We start from the raw sequence: 14,651 nt of genomic DNA on the forward strand, positions 1-14,651 counted from the left end.
ACACACACACACACACACACACACACACACGCTGCAGCGGCATCAACGGCCACCACAAAGACGAGCTACACGGTAAAAGAACAAGAGAGGTGGGGGAGGGAGGAGAGAGCGAGTACATCAGATTGCGCCAGCCACGGCATACCCCCCTCCCCCCTCACACACACACACACACACACACACACACAGATCCAAGATGGGGAGGCCACTACTGCTGCTCTTGCTTCTGCATCACGTCACCTTCATCCGCTTCATAGTATGAGTTAGTGGGGAGGGGGGGGAGGGGAGGGCAGATAGTCCGACGTGTCCTCAAACCACGTCCGCCTATTTGTTCCATTTTGCGTCTCTCCTCGCATCCATGAGCGGTGCGCATCTGCGCGCACATGACGGTGGGTGGGGTGGGTGGGAGGGGACGACGTAGCGGCATCTCACTGTCCACTGAAGATGTTGTACGTCTGGCGGTTGGCGTAGCCGGCGCCGGGGCGAAGGCCGCGGCCAGTGCTGGCCGACACAGTCTGCTGCTGCGGTTGCAGAGGAGGCTGATGCTGCTTCTGCTGTTGCTGTTGGGTAGGCACCGCACGATGATCCTCGGTGTTGTGGTCATACACATGGCCACCACCGTAGCATCCTTCTGTCTGGTCCGTTTTCCACGACAGCTCCGACTGGCCGAGTATCTCCTTCATCACGTTGCCGCTGCAGCCCTCGCGGTACAGGCGGCTCTGTCGCACGCACGGACGATCGCCAAGCATGTTGCCCTGGTTCTGCGTCAGGTTCGGGTCGCTTGTGTGATGGTGGCCGGACATGATGCAGCTGTTGGTTATGCTGTGTGTATAGTAAAAAAAGACGGTGCTCTGCGTGTGTGCTGTCCAGCAGGGACGGCGTGCGAGAGAGTGAGAGAAGAGGCGGAGAAGCAAACACAAGAGAGTCCCGAACAACAACAAAAAATGAAAGTGGTGCGCCACACACACACAAACACACACACACACGCACACACAGAGAGCTTGTGTGCCTGTGAGAGAGGCGTCTAAGCACGCACCACAACGACAGTGAGACTGAGGAAGTGGAGGAGGAAACAAAGAAAAACGAGAAAAGGAGGGAGCACACGACTGTCTATGTGCGTCTTGGTGCGTCTGTAGAGGTGGAAGAGGAGGAGGAGGAGTGGGGTGGGGTGGGGTGGGGGTCGTAGTTGAAGGCGGAAGAAGACATAGAAGCCAACTCCTTCCATGCAGCACGTGACGCGTGTGGAGGCGTGTGTGTGCATGCGTGCGTTACCGCACGAAGTTGTTGAGGGAGAGAAAAAAAACGCCGAGAATGGAATGAGAGAAGATGCAGCAAAAGGAGGGTGGGGGTGGGTGAGGGCAATCCGGCTCTTGCCATGTCCTGCGTCTGTGTGTATGTTGTTGGCGTTGCGCAGGGCAGCACCGCCAACAGCGCCAGAAACGGAGGGAGAAAGAGGTGTGCATGCGGTCGGTGAACTCTTCTTTTTTTTTTTCGCAGGGGGCATGGGGGCAGTGGCACGCGGAGGGTGTCGGTGGCGAAGAAGCGTACTGACCGCAGAACACGCACCTTCCTCTCCCCTTCACCGTCATGGGCGTGTATGTGCACCGCCCCCCTCCCCCGCTCTACCTTTCCCCAGCACAAGGGCCGCACTCGCCAAATGCCCCTGCGGAGTTCTCCCGTCTTTTCGCTTTGTTTATATCATAACTTTGTTTTTGATCATGACTTCTCCTCCTCCACCACTTCCGTGGCTTCCCCCCATCTCCTTTGGCCTGTGGTGCGAAGCTGTCCTCCTCGGCCGGCGCCCTGGGGCGGCACTCGTTGGCCATTCCTCTCGACCCCTTTTACTCACGGCAACCGCCAAGGCCTCCTCCTCTCATCACATACACACGCACGCACACAACATGCCCCTGGAAACTCCCCTCCCAAAACAACACAAAGCCTACACACAGATGCACCACCACCTGCAAGTGGTGCATCGGCTCCTTTCCTTCGCCAGCGCGCGTCAGAGGGGCGACAGGGAGTTACATGGAGGCCATGGGCGAGTCCGCGTATTCGTGTCCATCGATCCGGCTTCTGGGCGGGAGGTGTCGGTGGTGTGTGTGTGTGTGTGTGTGTGATCGAGCCGCTTACACCGAGAGGGCCATACGTGTATATGCCTGCGCTTGTGTGCACTGGCGAGAGTGCGGAGCCGCATGTCCTTTCAGCTTCCTGTCTTGGCGGGATGGAGACATGAAGGGGGTCCCCGCATGGTGGACGGCGGACTTACTCTGAAAACACGAAGAGCGGAGATAGCGGGAGAGAAGGGGGAGGGGCCCATGAAGTCACGCTGACAGGTACAACGACGACATCGCTCGATACCCCCGATCTCGTCGCACCGTTTCAGCCTGAGAAGTGCGTACGGCGAGAATAGTAATATACAAAAACACCCAGCACGTATATATATATATATGTATATATATGTACCCACACATCTATATATATATATACATAGATGTGTGGGTACACGCCACAGAGGCTGGCACACGCACACACACACACACACATATGCTGGCGTAGGTGAAGACGGAAAACCCAAAGGCCAAAGACGAAAACGAGAGAGTTGGTCGGCGGCCTTCCACGCCGCTGGGCGCACGCCTTCACCCGCCTACAAGACGGATGATTTCTGTGAGTGTGTTGTATGAAACCAGTGTAGGGAACATGTTCACGAACACGTAGCTACGCCCACTCACATACGCGGCGCCCAAGAAGAGATGAAGATCTGAAGCGGGATAAGAGATGAATGGGGGGGGGAAGGGGGGGGGCAGGGGAGGAGGGATGGAGAGATGGAGGAGGGCACGTTGTAATGTGAGGGAGGAAGAGAGAAGGTTCTGTGTCACACGAAGAGAGCGGAAAACGAGGGGGAACGACGGAAACAGCACGGAGAAAGAAAACAAAGAACGGAGACGAGAAGAGAGGGGGGGGGGGGCAACCGCTTGATGAGAGAAAACCAACACGACAGAGAAACGAGCAACAAAAACAAAACAAGAGGATCAGGAAGAGGCTCGCACGCTCGATGATGAAGAATGTGCCGCCGCCGCCGCCGCCGCCACCTTTTCGAACGCTCGTTCTCCCTCCAAACGCCGCACCGCGGTACACGTTGGCCACATGAACGACGACAACACGAAAAGAAAGGGTGCCACTGCCACCAGCTCAACCGACTCGTCCTAGACGGAAAGGCGAACGAGGAGAGTGGCGGTGGATGAGGCGGGTGGGGAGACACCCAACCACACACGCGCAGAGACCTATTAGGAGAAGGTGGGCCATTACAGAGACCGTGATACCACCCGAGTATATATCGATAGGAGCGTTGTGGAGCTGCACGAGTAGAAACCGGCAAACGGCCACACAAAGGCACGGCGACGGAGACCAGCATGAACAACAATAACAGCAAAAAATCGGAGCACCATCGTCCAAGCGGATGGGGGTATAGGGAGAGGACGAGGAGGGTGAGAGGGAGGTCACGTGGGGTGGAGTCCACAACGGCGTGTGTGTGTGTGTGTCTGTGTATGTACGTGAGGACTAAACACAACGCACGTGGCGGCGCAAGAAGCGGGGTGGGTTAGGATGAGGTGCGGGGACGAAACGAGAGAAAAGCACATCAAGGCAGACACAACACAGACAAGGAACGACGAAAAGGGCGATGGGGGTGGGGAGTTATGCTACTAAGAGCAGGGACATTCATGGATAACACAGGTTAATACAAACAACGCACATACACGCGCACAGAGATTGAGAGAGCGCCTCAGCGGCGCCAACAAAATAGCAGGAATAAAACCAGGAAGAGAGTCTGAGAGTGGACGTTTCTGTGCATGTGCGCCCCGACGGCCCTCTTTCTCACTGCAGAGAGGAGCGGGCGAGAGGAAGGAAAGGGTGGTGTGTGTGTGTGTGGGGGGGGTAGTGGCATACCGAGAGAGACGGACTGACCCGCCCACATGACGTCTTACAAGCGCAGACCGAAGATCCAGCTTTCGATGGCTTGCTTCTTTGTCTTGACAGTGTCCAGCGCCACACGCACCCGCTCCGCCTCCACCGTGGACGGCACCGCAAATGCGTGGCAGTCCCGGTGCTCGCGCTTACAGTGCGGCTGTCGCTCGGGTGCGGCAGCGCAGCTCGGCTTCAGCTTCGCTGCCTCGCTGCTGCTCGCTGCCGCTGTCGTCTTCGCACAAGCGCGACCAGTGGTGTCGCTCTGCTGCTGACTTATTGTGTTCGAGCGGCCTTTGCCCGCCTTGCTGGTGTGCGTCAGGGGAGGCGGCGGTGGAGTCGCGTTGCCTTGCTCCGGGATCCGTGGAAACCAGAAGCTCATAGCCGAGTGTGCTTCTACCGCCGCGTCTCCGGCGTGCTCTTCAGACCCGATCGAGTAGCTCCTGCTGCCACTCGGGTTGACGCCGTTGCTGGAGCCCTCGCTAACGGTATATGCGGCCTTTGCCGCCGCCGTCGCGTTGGTAGTGGTGGGCTTCAGCGACGACGTGGCCAAGGACTCCTTGTGCGGCTGCGCATGCGGCCGAAAAATGGTCGGAGACGTCACAACGTGAGCCTCATAGTAGTAGCCCGCCACCGCCGCCGCTGGGGTCATCTTTGCGCGGTAGCGGTGCACAAGCGCCTCCAGGCCACGGCGGTTCTCCTCCGCCTCGCGCCGCTTCTGCTCATGAATGACGAGCTCCGTCTGGTACGCTGCTGCCAGATAAGCGAGGCGCTGGCGGTGCTGCTGCGCGGCCTTAGCACCAGTGGGCATCATCGGGCTGGAGCACAGCAGGCAACGGCTACCGTAGCTCTTGAACGCCTGACTGAAGTAGCCACCGCACGGCGGGCCGGCGTCGCTGCAGTCGGACATGCTCGACGTGCGGCTATGCGCCCGCGGCGCGCCGGCGGGCGATGGAAGCGACTCCGACCCGCCCTCGAGGCGAAACTGCAGTGTATTGTCCATTCCGGCCGCCTCCGCGGCGGCGGCCTCGCGCTCCAGCTGCTTGCGCTGCATCTTCTTCTTCTTCTCCATACGCTTCTGCAGCTTCGACACGATCCACTCCGCAATGAACGGCCGCTTGCCGCCCCCCGGCGCGTTCAGGCTGTTGCTGAAATCGTGCGACGCACCCGTGGGCGAGTCGTGCAGATCTGTAGCGCCCTCGCCGATGCCCCCAGCCGACGCACTGTCCATGGCGCGGCAGGTCACGCAGACGAGATCCTCGGAGTTGCGCGGCGCCGCAATGTCCGTCGAAACGACTTTTCCGCCTTCCGCAAACGCACCGAGCGGTTGGCGGCTGCTCGTAGCTACGCTGCTGCTCGGTGCACCGAGGCCTGCAGCGGCTGCTGAGCCGGTCACAAAGGAGTCCACAGCGTGGGCCGCCCTAGCGCCCGCCTCTGTTTCGGCCTGGCCACTGCCAAGCGCATCCTTAATCCCCCGATTATTGCTGTCGGCGATCGTGGAGAGGCGGTTCGAGTCTCGCGCGTGCGTGGACGCCGCTGCTTCGGTTGCTGTGGCGGCGGCCTGCTCCACTGTGCGCAGCATCACCTCACTCGTTTCCAAGGGAGAGGACGGCATCCAGTCCTGCCAGCGGAGCCCGTCGAGACCAGCCCCGAAGGCGCAGGATGAGGTTGTGGTGATGCTGAGCATCTCGAGCGCCTCCTCGTCGCGGTGGTACGGGTCATCGCAGCAGGGAGGGATGTGAAATAGGAAGCGCGGCGTGCCGAAGGTGGTCTCCTCATCCTCGTCCCCCATTTCGTCGCTCTCTTCCGTTCCCTCATCCCAGTGCGCCTTCGCGTTGCGCCCATCACCCGTTGTGCTCGTGGATGCGGCGTCGTGTGAGAAGTTGGCGCGACAGTCGGCCAGCGACACCACGCAGAGCGGGCTGCCCGACAGCAGTGGCGACAGTGACGGCGACGACTGGCGCACAGTCGAGCGGTGGTGCGGGGTGGTCAAGGACGTGCCTGGCATGGCGCTTGCCGAGGTGCACCGCTCATGGCTCAGGTAATAGCTGCATTCTTCTGCTTCGGCGATGGCGCCGCTGCGGACCGCGGCGCGGTGGGCGTCGAAGGCGAGCCGGCCAGCCATTCCAGGGCACCGCGTCCCCGGCAGCAGCCGCGGGAACCGGCGGCGGCGGCGCTGGCGCTCCGGCCGCTGGTACTTGCAGAACACCTGCGGTGCTGCGGCGGTTGGGGTCGCAGTGGAGGTGACCAAGGACGGTGAGCGAGGCAGGCCCAACGGAGTGCGCCGTGCACCCTGTGGAAGGGTGCTGCCCATGGTGCCGAACGAGGGTGTGTGTAGGTGCGGGTGGCTGAGGAGGGACGTCGACGCGAGAGAGCAGCTCGACACCCGCTGGTGCGATGGCACCAAACCGGAAGAGTTGCGCTGCTGCGTCCAGCAGAGCGGTGTTGCCGGCTCCGAGAACATGAAGTTGTTGCTGTTGCAGAGGTAGCCCGCGTGCGGCCCCGTGGAGGTGCCGTGCCCCCAAACTGTCGACATCGCTGGCGTGGCTGTGACTGTGGCGAAGCTGTTGTTCTCGAGCCACGCCGTGCTCTCGCTGGCGGCGTAGAGGCGTGTCGCCGTGTACACCGGATGCCAGAATGACGGCGCCTGCAGATCCCTCTCGCTGTCACGCCGCGTGTGCGGCGTCGTCAGGCACGGGACGGGTTGCGGAGACGAGTCCAAATATTGCTGTGTTAGCTGCACGGAGGAGGCGTTGCTGTAGTCGACTCCACCCTCGCCAGTCGCGAAAAGATGCAGAGAGGACTCGGCACTGAGCTGGTTGGTGGCTGGCACCTTTGAGTGGGAGTGCTGCTGCGGCAGCTTCAGCAACTCGCCAGTGCGGCGGATTTCTGCCAAATTGGTGAACGAAAAGTGCGACGACTGCCGCTGTGCGTGCACGGAGGTGCGATGGCACGGCGCGCCGTCCGTCTCCCTGCTGCCTACACCGCCGGAGCTGCGGGGCTCGTCGATCGCACCTTCGCCTGCGCGTGCACGGTGTTGGGTGGAGGTCGCCCGTTTCCCTGCCAGGGGCTGCACGCTACCAGGTGCGACGCCCAGCGGCACCGGGGCTTGAGGGGGCCGCGGCGACGGCGCAGAGATGATGCTCGACTGCTGCAGCTTCTGGCGTCGAGGTTGAGAGTCGCTGCACGACGGGTTGGAGGCCACGTGCACTGTCGGCGGACTGAAGGCCACCGTGCCCGCCGCCGAGGAAGACGATGAGTTCTCGTGCGGAAAATGGGGCAAAGGGCCTGAGTTGCACGCTGTGGCGACAGGGGCGGAGTCGCCGACGGGCGCAGGGCTCGAGCGTTCTTGTTGCTGCTGCCGGCACAGAAGGCATGAGCAATGCCGCTGCGCCATCACCGTCTTCACGTTGAGCGGCGGGGGCGTGCCCGTACCGCCTCCGGCATGGGTGGCAGCATCCCCTCTGATCGTCGCGCTCCGCATCATTATCCTTGGCCCAGCCGCGGCGGCGGCGGCGCAGAGGGTTGTCGAGGGCAGCGGCGTCGAGGTCGCAGACGGCGACGGGGACGGCAGGGCGGAGAACGCGCTTTCTGCGTGCGCATCCCCGCCATCGCCATCGCCGCCGCCATCGCCGGTTCTCGAGGCGGCGCTGTTTACTAGCGTGGGGCTGTCCAGGTTGTACCACACCTTCCCACTCGGCCTGGGATCAGGCAAGCTTGGACCGCCCGCGTTCAGGGGGTGAGGGCGCTGAATGTGGGCCACACCGCGGGGACCGCCACCCTTCTGCCGTTGCTGCTGCTGCTGCTGCTGCGGCACATGCGGGGACAAGGTGGCGCAGGAGAGCGCGGACGCCATGGACTGCGAGGCGGACGGGTTTGCCGGGGCCAAGCTGGACGGCTGATACGGGCTCGACCCTCGATCTGTGCTGTGGCTGAGACTGTGGTGATGTTGACACCACGTGCGCGTAGTGCTGCACGCGTTGGCAGTCACGTACGTGACGCGGAGGCGATTCGGTCCGCTGGCGGAGGCAACGCCACCCGATGAACTGTGAAGGCTGTGGGAGCCGATCGGGCCCATCGCGGCGAGAGGGCCGCTCGAGTTCCCTGCCACACCGACTTGGCGCGAGTAATAGTAGGAACCGTAGGCCGCGGCCTCGTCGGCGTAGTCCTGCGGAGGAGAGCGAACGATGAAAAGCGAGTTCGGCCGGCAGACAGCGCTGTGAAGGGTGGCAGAGTAATTATCTGTGCTGGATGGCGTTGGCATCTCCGAGCCAGAGATACTGAGCGCCGACGTCCGCGCCGCCGTGTTGGTGCTCTGCGAAAGAGTCGAGGTGCCCTTCAGCGGTGGATGCCGGGCGAAGGGGCGGACTGGAAGTGCGCCGCTGTTGCTTTCGTTGATGGAGGCGTTGCTGGCAACAGCGTACAAGGCAACCTTCTCGTCCTCGCCCTGACTGCGCATGCGTGCGTGTAAGCGCGCAGCGGCATGGCCGCCGGTAGAGGAGAGGGAAGCGCGTCTTCCTGTAGTTGCCGTGGTGGTGGTCGTGTGACCGGCTTTTCTATCACCGGAGCACAGTTTCTGCTGCTGCTGCTGCTGCTGCAGCCGCGCGTCAGCGCGTGGAGTGCTGTCGGACAGGAAGGTGCCAGCCACAGTACTGGGTGGGCGTGGGGCGGACTGACCCACTGTCGTGGCGGCGTCAGAGAAGTTCACCGATCTTGGCACCCGTGGCGGCGTGAAGCCCTGATGCGGCACCTTTTCCTGGGCTCCGCTGTAATGCTTTTCTTCAGACGCGACCGCGTCCAAGGCGACTTCTCGGCCATCCAAGCTCGGCGACGGCTCTGCGCGGCAGATTAGCTGTTGCAGGTACATCGCCTTCTCCGGCTGCGCGAGGGCTGGGTACTGCGCAAAGAAGCGACGCCGTCGCTGCCGTGCACCGCTCCAACGAATCGTCACGTGCACAGGTCGATGCCCGTTTCGACCGGCCGTCTGCCTTCCTCGGTACGGCGGACTGTGCGGAAGGCGAATATTCAGCGGATCGCGGATGTAGCCTGCTCTCTCGCTGCCGTTGTCACTGTCGGCGGCGTTGCTGCCGATGGTGCTGCTGCAGTGTCCAGCGGTTTTCTTTTTCTTCGCCACGGCTGGCCCGATGCTAGGACCGCCTGTGGTCGTTGCCGCGGCTCTGTTGCGCACCGTCTTCAGTTTCGTGTCGTTCGCGTCGACATGCACCGACTTGGCTTTATTCTTGTCCCTCTTCGATTTGGCAGGTGCGGCGGAGGCAGAGTCGTCGACGACACTTGTGGGCACTTCGTCGGACTCTTTCGTTGCCGTGCTCGCTGCCGCCTTCGTGACGGTGGCGGCTGCTGCTGCTGCGCGGATGAGTGGAAGCGATGCGCTCCTCTCCACCACCCTGCCAACGCGTTGTTGTGACGACGCGCTCGCCAAGGTGCTGGGAGAGGGGTGAGCGGCGGCTACGGCCTTGACCTGGCCGCTGGCCAACGCGGAGGAACTCGCTGCGGGTGCGCTGGTACTCTTGCTCTTGTTGGCCGCTGCTCTTTTCGCATTCGCTACTGCTGCTGCTGGCTTTGCCGTGACGACCAACGAGCTGCTGAGCTTGCTGGCTCGCGTAAGCGACGACGCGCTTGAAGTGTTTAGTCTGACGCCAACAACGCGAGCTGGAGAGCTTGTCGAATTCGAGCTGGGGCTATTACTTCTGATTTGCCGCATCGCTTTCGCCTGCGATGCGTCCATTCTCGTCTGCTGCTGCTGCTGCTGATGTTGCCCCGGCAGAGCCGCCTCGCCACAGCGGCTTCGACAGCCGGCCTTCACGGGTTCCTTGCGCTTGCGCTTCAGGCGCAGGCTGAAGGTTTCATACGGATTGAACGCCCAACTACCACCGCCGCCGCTCTTCTTACTTTCATCTTGGCTGGCGACCGCTGCCACAGGCGGGGAGGCCCCAGTCGCTTGGCACCGGGGCTGCTCTTCAGCCTCCTCGATATCATGGGGTGTCTTGTGGTAGTGCGGGGCCGGCCAATGGCGGCGCAGCTCGGCACGGCAGCTGGGGTGTAGGCTGATGCGCCACGCCAGGTCCGACAGGAATGCTCGGTTCATCACTCTTGCCCCTCTCTTGTTTCGCGTGTGTGTTTGCTTTGTGGTGGCTGGTTGTTGTTCGCCCTCTGGTCCGACAGCAGGTGCTCTTGCGCTGCGTCAGCGATGCGCGCACGCAGAGGAGGAGGAGGAGGAGGGGGTGGGGATGGGGGCGGAAAGAGAGAGAGAGAGAGCCGCACCGACACAAGCGTCGGACGGCACCGTGCCCGAAGAAAAAAAAGAGGTGGGGGTTTTGGGAAGTGCGTGCGCGTACGCGTGTGTGTGAGGTGGCGGAACGCCCACCAATAAACAGGAAGGAAAATAATAAAACAACAACAAAGAACGAATCAACGACAACGCTGGAGGGCGGCGTCGAGAGAGAAGGGGGTGGCGAGAGACACTAAGGCAGCCGCAGCACCGACGAACAACAACAGGCGTCCCACCCGCACTCGCCGACGATCGCCAGCCCAAAGTGGTGCGGCGTTGGCCGTGTTGTGTGGCCTTTGTGGATGTGTGGGGCGGGGCCAGCGGTGGGGAGGGCAGTGAGAGAGGAGGAGGAGGAGGCCTGGGGGGGGTGGAGACGGGAGGGGAGGTGTGTGTATGTGTGTGTGTGTATGTGTGAGAAGGGTCACAAGGACAACATGCACACACACACACACACACACACACACACACACACACATGCACACGACGAAAAAGCAAAACGGGTAAAGAGTTAAGAATTGCGGCCGCGCGTTACGAACTTCTACACAAGGAACTCCCTCCCACCCCTGCTTTGTGTAAAAGTCGTTCCCCCCGCTGTCGCTGTTGCTCGCCAACTGGGATGTTTGTGTGCGAGGGGGTGCGTGCGTGCATATACACAGCTGAGGACGGCAAGACAGAAACAGGAGATGAAGAAGATGCAAAGAGGGGATAGAGAGGGTGGATGCACACACAAACACACGCTTATCGCGACGTCACCGTGCGCGTGCGCGCATGCGGTGGTCACAGCAAGGACGAAGGACAAGGTCCAAGCCTACTACTTTGGACAAGCATGTGCTTCGCTGAGGTGGTGGATGGACGGAGAGACAAGACGGGCCTGCGCCTTTGGTGTAGTGCCTTCCGCATATATACATATACATATATACATATACATGTATACATATATGTATACACCTGTGTGCATGTATCGTTTTTCTTTCGTTGTTCCGCAATGGGCGCCGCACGTGCTGCACGCCTGAGGAGGAGAGCCACGCAGCGGGAGGGATGAGGTCGGAGCCGTCACGTGGATGGATGCCCGCACGCACGCAGGCACGCCTAAGCGTCTCTCGAGAAGCTCTCGCTGCCTCTTCCTCCGCTCACGTAGCTTCCATTCGGAGCGGTGCTTCGCTCCTCAAATTCGAGCCGCTGCAGAAGACGGTGGGTGGTGGGTGGCGGTGAAGGGGAGAGACACAACAAAATGGACGACGCAGCAACAAGCAACGCATACACCAACGAAGTCCTCCGCTCGGCCCCTCCCCCCCCCCCCCCCCCCCACACACACACACACATACAAGAAGAGGACAGGTGACTGGGGTGGGGGAAGGAGGGTTCAGCTGAAGAGCAACGATGAGAATCGCGCAGGATTAAAGATGCGTGTATGTCTTAGTGTGTGTGTGTGCGTTTCTGTGTTGGGTATACAGTTGTTGATGCTCTGTGCGCGAGGGAGGGAGGGATGGGTCGGGTGGCTGGGAGGGGGGGGAAGGCGGGCGGGCAGAGAAGTAAATGAGGCGGATGTGAGAAGGCTTCAAGCATACACACAACCTCGCATCAGTCCTTTGCTCTTTTGTTTTTTGGTGGTGGTGGTGGTGGTGGGGGAAGCAACGACAGCAGCAGCCGCGGGTGGGCGAATAGGGAAGAGCACGCAAAGCAGGATAAGAAATGAAGAGAGAAGGTACAACACACCTTCTCATGCGAGTGTGGCTGACGGTTGCAGGAGAAGGAGGACGGGGGGGGAGGGGGCGTCATCTCAGCCTTGCTTCCAGCATGGCGCATGCCCACACCACGTCTCTCATCCGGCCCACGCGCTCGCGTGCATGTTCGGCTTTGCACCGGAAAGTGCTCACCCACACACGGAGTAGAGAGGCTCTGTCTTGCGCACCGGCGTGACTTTACGGCTCTTCCACTACTTCTTCTCTACCTTCTGCTGCCAGCGCGGCCACCACGCATCCGACGGCGTCACCGCATCCGTACTGGAAGGCGGAGAAGTTCACGTGCGTGTAGCCGCGAGCGCGGAGGTCGCGCACAATGTCCACTGTGATGGCCACCATCCACTCCTGGAAGCAGGCCTCCGCCCTCTCCTTCGCCTCAGCATACACATCGATCGCGTTAGAAGACACTGCACTGCGCAGCGTCTCCACAGCGGAGTGCAGCGCCCCTTCGTACTCGCGCAGCGCACGCTGAAACGGCACACTCGGGATGACCTTGAGCTGCAGCGCCGAGCGCAGAAACTGTTCCGCTCGCAGCGGCGCCATCAGCCCCGGCACTATGACGAGAGAGGGCGATGATGACGGCAGCGCCGACGCTGCTCTTAATTGCAAGCATGGCACACTCGCTCCCCTCGCCTCGGTGGCAGCTGCGCCATCTCTGCCGCGGTCGCACGGAACGCCTCTGGCGGGCGGTACCGACGAGCGCAGCGCGTTCCGTATGTCCTCCACGTAATCAAAAAACTCAGTGGCAGAGGTGATCACCTGCGTCACGACCACGTGGGCGCCTGCGCTGCCACACCCGTCCCAAGCGCTGTCTGCGACGCATTGCCGCGTTCCAGGTGGTCTGAGAAACACCTTGTTCGCAACTGTCCGCCGCGTGCATGCGGCGCGCACGCTAGGCGGGTAGTAGGACGGCGTTGTCCACAGACGACGCACGGCGCCGAGGCGAGCGAAAAGGGCTTCAGCTGCCTCCACACAGGACTCGAGCGACGGAGGACGTGGGGCACTGTGTGTTCCCTGAGCCCGTCGCAGCTGCGCCTCCGTGTCGGCAAAGACAGTGTCTACTTCGTCAAGGAAACGAAGCGAGGCCAACGTCTGACATGGCAAGGGCGACTGCGCTGACGGCACAGCTGCAGCGGTGGCGGCATCGGCTCCCCACTGGCGGTCCAGCACGTGGCCCTGCGGGTACCCGCCTATGCACAGGCACACTGCTGCACCAGCAGGCTCGTCACCGGTGATCTCACACATCGCTTCTCCGTCACGACCTCTGAGAGTGGAGTGGATGAAGCGCAGCAAATCCACGCCGTCCGCGAAGTCGACGTACGGGTTTGGGGACAGGGACGGGGGCGACGCGGATGCTCCGCCCTTCTGCGCGGCTATCATGCACTGCCGGGTGTACCCGCCGTCATCACCGCGCAAGACCATCAGACCACGACTGCGGTGGCGCGTCGCTTCTTGGGAGTTCGCAGTGCCCAGTTTGGTGGCCGGTGCTGCAGACGTGCGGCCGATAAAGTCAGCTAGGATGGCGGCTGTTCCGCCCCGGCTCGCACCCGTCAGCGTCGTCGTCGTCGGCACCATAGAAGCAGAAGAAGAGGATGTGTGCTGCTTCGGATGCTGTTGCGAGTCCTGATCTCCCCCTTGTGTGCTCTGCACCGACTCTGCGTGGCTCGTGGCGCGCGTGGCGGTGACCGTGAGGACAAGACCCACATCTGCCGCGACACATTGGTGGAGGTACGAGAGCGCCTGCTGAGTCACGGACGCCTCCATCGCGTTCGCCGACTCGTCGGCGGTGTCTGCTGCAGCCGCCAGACTCTCCGCCGCAGCGGAGGTGAAGTACGGACTGTAGCTCGTGCAGGTGATAAAGGTCGGATGTGGGACGTGGCGCAGCAGCGTACTGACGTGCGCCTCAAAGGCAGGTGTGGCGGCTGGCACGGGTGGCGGCACCACGACGAAACTGTAGGACATGCGACGCGGTGCCGCAGCCGCATGTTCAGTGGTGGTCTTTCGCGCGCTGTGGTTACTACCAGCAAAGAGCGGCAGTGTGGGCTGCAGCGGCTGCAGGCGACGCCATAGCGGCGGGGTACCTGTCATAATGGTCCGCGGGAGGTACGGCCGCTCGGGGTGGGGGTGGGGTGGGAGAGACTGACACGGCGGCAGCAGGGTACGGCAGCGTAGGAGTCACTTTGCCTCTCGCGCTGTTGTCTACGCGCGCGTGCGCTCCGCCGGTTGTGTGCGCGTGTGCATGAACGTGAAGGCAGGCAGCACAGAAAGGAGGGGAGGGGTGTGATATGCCCATAGATCACGGTGGAGTTATCGCGTGCGCCGCGCCAGTCGCGCTAGACGTGCAGGAGGATGACTGTAACTGAGGTAGTGCCAAGAAGCCACTTATTGCGATGGTGAGCGACAAGCCGCGGGCGAGTGTACAGCGTCGCCCGGCAGCAGCCGTGGCAGGAGAAGGTGCGGTGCAACGAAGGTGGCGGAGGGTCATCTCTCCGAGGCTTGCCCGCGCGGAGTGAGGGTCCCCTCACAACACGCCTTACACACGCAGCACGCCGTGATAAGCAAGTTGGCGCAGATGTGTTCTGGATAAGAGAGAAGACAGCGTGCAAGAATGTGTGTTTGTGTGTCGGTGCGAGGCAGCGGCCGGCAGCGGCGTCAGCGCCATG

The 14,651-nt window shown here is 61.9% G+C and overlaps 3 protein-coding genes across 3 annotated transcripts; all 3 read right to left on the bottom strand.

Annotated features, from left to right (window-relative positions):
- Window positions 1-425: 425 nt before the first annotated feature.
- Window positions 426-800, bottom strand: LMJF_10_0740 (conserved hypothetical protein; the record flags this gene model as incomplete). Its single annotated transcript, XM_001681356.1, has 1 exon — window positions 426-800. The coding sequence occupies one exon, from the start codon at window positions 798-800 to the stop codon at window positions 426-428; it is 375 nt and encodes a 124-aa protein (XP_001681408.1).
- Window positions 801-3,976: 3,176 nt separating this feature from the next.
- LMJF_10_0750 (conserved hypothetical protein) lies at window positions 3,977-10,063 on the bottom strand (the record flags this gene model as incomplete). The annotated part of the gene is made up of 1 exon (XM_001681357.1): window positions 3,977-10,063. One exon carries the CDS (start codon window positions 10,061-10,063, stop codon window positions 3,977-3,979), a length of 6,087 nt encoding a protein of 2,028 aa, XP_001681409.1.
- A 2,105-nt stretch (window positions 10,064-12,168) lies between these two features.
- On the bottom strand, window positions 12,169-14,076 carry LMJF_10_0760 (conserved hypothetical protein; the record flags this gene model as incomplete). Its single annotated transcript, XM_001681358.1, has 1 exon — window positions 12,169-14,076. One exon carries the CDS (start codon window positions 14,074-14,076, stop codon window positions 12,169-12,171), a length of 1,908 nt encoding a protein of 635 aa, XP_001681410.1.
- Between the last annotated feature and the right edge of the window lie 575 nt (window positions 14,077-14,651).

Source organism: Leishmania major, chromosome 10, assembly GCF_000002725.2.
Source record: "Leishmania major strain Friedlin complete genome, chromosome 10".
In the NCBI taxonomy this organism is placed as follows: domain Eukaryota; phylum Euglenozoa; class Kinetoplastea; order Trypanosomatida; family Trypanosomatidae; genus Leishmania; species Leishmania major.